Raw genomic sequence first — 4,821 nt, forward strand, 5'->3', positions numbered from 1 at the left:
AAAACATTCATGTCCCAATTTTCTTTTGGTGTAATTTGACATATTATATAGGTTATTTACAATTTATTTTAGATATTCACCAATAAGTGCTACTTAATAGAATGAACTATAATTATCGCTTAAATTAATCATAAGAATTAAATATTTTTGATACCGTTAATGCTCAAAACATAAGCTATTATGTTATGTACGTTTATTTCTTTTTCTTGTTTGTGATGATAGCCAATTCAAAAAAATTCACTTTGAGTTATGGACCTTAACATCCGGTAGTACATCGCTTTATTTTTTGTGTTCTTCTTCCTTTTTTTATTTTTTTTTAAATTCACTTTTTGTATTAAATGATTAATTTATTATTAAAAAGTAAATTTTGTCATTAGTGTAAATATTTTATAAAATAAATTTAAGGGCCCCTCAATATAATTTTGCCTTAGGCCACGAGATTCGTTGAGCTGCCCCTCTAAAGAGAAAAATTAACCACCCACAATTTAAAATTTCTAGGTCCGCTACTGCATACTTCTATATAAAATTTCATTGATATTTACAGTTTCGTATTAAAAAGTTGGCAATAGCTCATTACCCTAAATAAATACAGAAGAAAGAACAAAAGTCCCTAATAATGTGCTATTTGCTTAACCAACGTGAAACCAGAAACATAAACTTTAACTTTCTAATAAATTAATTAATCTAGAAAAAAGCATCAGCCAAATTTAGCACCTATTCCTATTCCTATTCCTATTCCTAACCCACATTATTATTCTTTTTACAACTTTACATTATCCTCTAATTAATCATTTCTTTAGTCTACACATCATTGATCTGCCTTTAGATGGCTCAGCATTTAGCTGTCTTCCTTTAAATGGTCACTTCTTTTTCTTTCACTTTTTCTTAAATTTGTTTTTTTCCCAAATTTTTAGCTCAAGACATAAATATTATGGATTCCTTAGTCTTTTCCACAATATTATTAAATTGGCTAAAATCACTTTCTTGATCATCAATTTCTACAATATTTTCTTGAGCTTCTCTTCTTTGATTGGTCTTTACTTGAATGTTGCTCCAAAAGTTGGCGTCCAAAAGTCCATTGTAGTTTCAGCTGTTACTGGGAAAGTACTTGATATTGGTACTAAACACAGTCCTTGGCTCCTTAAGTCTTGTTTTAATCCTTCTCGTTCCCTGACCTATCAGTAATCAATAAAATATGAGTTTAATTTGACAGTATAAAAAGAATTATATTATTATTTTACCTAAAACATAACTGTGCGTGACCTTCATAAAAATTGAATTAGTTACTTTTATATAACATGTGAAAATAAATATTGCAAAATTCTTTTATTGTCCGTTCATATAAATTAAATATCCATAAAAAAATATCAAAAATACTTTAAGTTTCTTGTTTATAATTCTTTTTTCATAAATCATAATAATAATTGATCAACGTAGGAGTTACAAGATTTCTACCTGTTGACATTGAGTGGGTGATCCCTTTTTCATATATGTGTTGCTTAAAACCTGAAATCATAAAACAACATGTTAATTGGAATATTTTGTGATTTACTAAGAAGATATTTTGTGTAGTTATAATAAGGATTACGTACATTGACTTGATCATGAAGAAACTTGATGTACTCAATTGCTTCTTGGAGAACTGAAGCTGTATCAGTCTAAGAAAACAAGCAAAAACCAAAGGTTATTAACAGCTTAAATATGAAAATTTAGCATTAAATCTTCATTTTTCATAATTGTGTAACAGAAAAAGAAGCAATAATGCTCTTCCAAAAAGTCAAAAAATCCAAAAATTTACCTTTCCAAAAGGTGAAACCAATTGTTGGAGGGCAGTTATTCTGTCCCCCATTTTCTCTTTTCTGACCTGATAATAATGCTAAAAATTAAATTCTCATCCATTACCTTGGAAAAACATCATTTTACTTATAAAAGAAAAAGTGTAAAATTTCCTCCTTAGGCCGCCCGAAACACAAGACATCTTGCACTCATGCGGGGTTCGGAGAATTGTCGCACCCTAAGGGGAGTGATATAAACAGTCTACTCTGATGCAAGCATTAGTGACTGCTTTCATGGCTTTAATAAAAAAATATACTAAAAAACATATTGTATACCTTAAAAGTTGGCAATGGTGATGGTGTCTCAATTCGGGGTCGTTTATATGATGGTTCATTGCTGTTATTCTTAGTCAGTGATCTTGAGGTCGACTCTCGGATTTCTTCAATATTAGACTGAAACGTTGCACCAAGAATTGTTATAATATATTCTCTTTAAAAAAATAAAAAAGGGTAATAGTAGTATGGTTATCTACGACAACATGTTAAAATACACTAATATTGTAAAAGAAGTTTATTATACCGCTACAATACGTTAAAATAATATACTCCTACTAACTATGTAAAAGAAAGTTGTTAATTATACTGTCCTTTTATATAAGTTAAATAGTCAAACTATATGATGTACTTACCTTAGAGGTTATATTAGGAAGACTTGCACGGATTTCACTTGAAGTAGGCAAAGAAGGTGCAAAATCATTGAAACTTTGCCTATAGTTTGATGATGTACAATTGATTGGCTGGTTGTTTGTGAAAAAAGATTGTTGAGGTTGTTGATCAGGATCAGTATCAAACAGTGTTTGCAGCAAATCTGAATAGTAAGTGAAATCTTGATTCATTGGTTTGGAATTGGTTGAAGAGTCTTCAGTTATACTGGAAAAGTTCCTCTTCAATTTATTAGGACAATCCACCCCATTTTCTTGCTGGTAATTCAGGCTTGAATTGATGTCTTCTTGTAGCATGGAAGGATAAGTGTTGTCCAACTTATCATTGCTGCATATAATTCCAAGAAAAAAGGAATATAAGAAAAAACTTTATTATTACAAACTAGTATAATTTGACTTCCTTATGCTTTTAAAGATAATCTCTTAATAAAATGCTTTTAGACCACAAAGATAAGAGAATAACATCAGAGAATATTTTCGAGTTCAAGAGAATGGAGAAATTTTTTACCAGTAGAAACAAATTTTTCCATTCAGTGGATCCTATACAACTAGTAAATACCTAATATCGGATAATAAAAAAGGGCAGTACGGTGTAGAAAACATCACACATTTATGCAGGATCCAGAGAAGGGTCGCATCCCTAAGAGTCATTGGCGAAGCTACATGTTATAGAGGGTGGTCAACTGACCACCATTCGTCAGAAAATTATACTGTGTATATAGGTAAAAATATTAGATTTTAGAGATATATAACATATATCGAACATTCTTTATCGGTGATTTTTTTCCACTTCTTTCAAGTTTGAACACCTTTGAGTAAATTCCTGGTTTCGCCACTGCTAGGAGTGTGGTGTAAATAGCCTACCATAATGTAAATATCAGTGACTGCTTCTACGTCTTAAACCTGTAACCTAAAGGCCAAACGGAGACAACTTTACCGTTGATCCTATGCTCACTCACCTAATACCGGATAGTAAAATAGAAAAACGCACAAGAAGTATCTTTCTCTTCTACTATTTTATAACCTCTCCACTTTCTAAGAAAACCAAAAAGATGAACAAATTAAATAGGAATTGCTTACGCTGAGTGATTCCAATCAAGAGTTGATGATGGTGAAGAAAGATCAATCTTTGTTTTCATGTCCAACAAATCACTAATTGGCCATGAAATTAAGTTTCCAATAGGATCATCATAAATTGAAGACGCACAAGGTGATAAACCAAAAATATTTTTTGTTGAATTCCACCAACTGTTTTCTCCACATACCCCAGCTTGAAAATATTCATCAGCCATAGCCACTTTATAATTGCTATTAAATCCAAAGATTTTCTCTTCTTCAATTTTTGGCAGCTTAGATACTTCTTTTGATTATATTTGAAACTGAAACTTCTGAAGTCAGAGTAATATTTATACACAAAGATATATGTGTATATAAACACTTTGGGGGTGGGTGATGGGAGGGTAGGGGGAGAGGAATAGGAAAAGAAACTAATGGAATCTATAGTTGACATTATTCGGAGAAGATGATTAGATAAAACAAAGGAGGGAAGAATATTTAATTAATAATGATAAAAGATAAAGGTATTTTGGATCGAATTCTCTTACTACATTATTTTATATATATTCTTCGCTGTTACTTTAGACAATAATCTTCTTTGTTTAGTATACTAAAGTACTACTACTCCCTCCAACACAATTTATGTGACATAATTTAGATTTCTAGAGTCAAATTTCGTGTAATTTCAAACATAAATTTTTTAAATATTTTGAAATAAATTTTATATATTTAAAAATTATGTAAAAAAAGTTATACTATTATAAGTTATAATGTTACCGTTTAAATATTTAAAAGGCATATAAAAGATTTGAACCCATAAATTAACACGAAAGGAGTAGTAAAATATATTTCTTCTATGGTTGCTTACTATATTAAGAGATAGGGGTGTGATGGTAAAGTTTGATGTGGCAGCCACGTAACTGTTTTATGACGAATAATGTCAGTACTATTTACTTTTATTCTTGTTAATTTGTATGGCTGAAATTGTTTAGACAAGTGAACCCGAATTTCAGGAATATTGTATATTTTATTATCCATAATTAGAAATTTTGGGTTCGAACCCCAAAAATAAAATCGTCTTTGATAGGGAATATTTCAACTACATATATAGCCAGAATTAGTCAGGCTCCGAAAACAGAGTATGTGACACCATGTGCATGTGGGAAACAAAATTAAGGGCTCTTAGCATTTTATTTATATTTGAATATATGCTAAAAAAATACATCAATTAAGAAAAAAGTAGTTATTTATTACCAAAAAATAAGAAG

At 30.2% G+C, this 4,821-nt stretch overlaps 1 protein-coding gene across 2 annotated transcripts; it reads right to left on the minus strand.

Annotated features, from left to right (window-relative positions):
• Positions 1-742: 742 nt before the first annotated feature.
• Positions 743-3,929, minus strand: LOC107785319 (transcription factor bHLH112-like). 2 transcript variants are annotated; one of them, XM_016606592.2, is made up of 7 exons: positions 3,578-3,925; positions 2,465-2,825; positions 2,112-2,228; positions 1,799-1,864; positions 1,593-1,658; positions 1,456-1,506; positions 743-1,175 (listed from the first exon to the last, which is right to left on the minus strand). In XM_016606592.2, exons 1-7 carry the CDS (start codon positions 3,787-3,789, stop codon positions 1,038-1,040), a joined length of 1,011 nt encoding a protein of 336 aa, XP_016462078.1. In that variant the 5' UTR covers positions 3,790-3,925; the 3' UTR covers positions 743-1,037. The 2 variants fall into 2 exon arrangements, with proteins under 2 accessions (XP_016462078.1, XP_016462079.1); XM_016606593.2 differs by lacking the exon at positions 1,799-1,864 and having other exon boundaries at positions 3,578-3,929.
• Positions 3,930-4,821: the final 892 nt, after the last annotated feature.

This window comes from Nicotiana tabacum, chromosome 21, assembly GCF_000715075.1.
Source record: "Nicotiana tabacum cultivar K326 chromosome 21, ASM71507v2, whole genome shotgun sequence".
Lineage (NCBI taxonomy): Eukaryota > Viridiplantae > Streptophyta > Magnoliopsida > Solanales > Solanaceae > Nicotiana > Nicotiana tabacum.

Bases quoted from the DNA above. Each gene is read 5' to 3' on its own strand.
- LOC107785319 (XM_016606592.2), bottom strand. From the start codon at position 3,789: ATGGCTGATGAATATTTTCAAGCTGGGGTATGTGGAGAAAACAGTTGG. The intron at 1,865-2,111 runs GTATACAATATG...CATTATTATCAG, and splicing joins CACCATTGCCAACTTTTAAG to GTCAGAAAAGAGAAAATGGG. The intron at 1,659-1,798 runs GTAAATTTTTGG...TTGTTTTCTTAG, and splicing joins TGGTTTCACCTTTTGGAAAG to ACTGATACAGCTTCAGTTCT.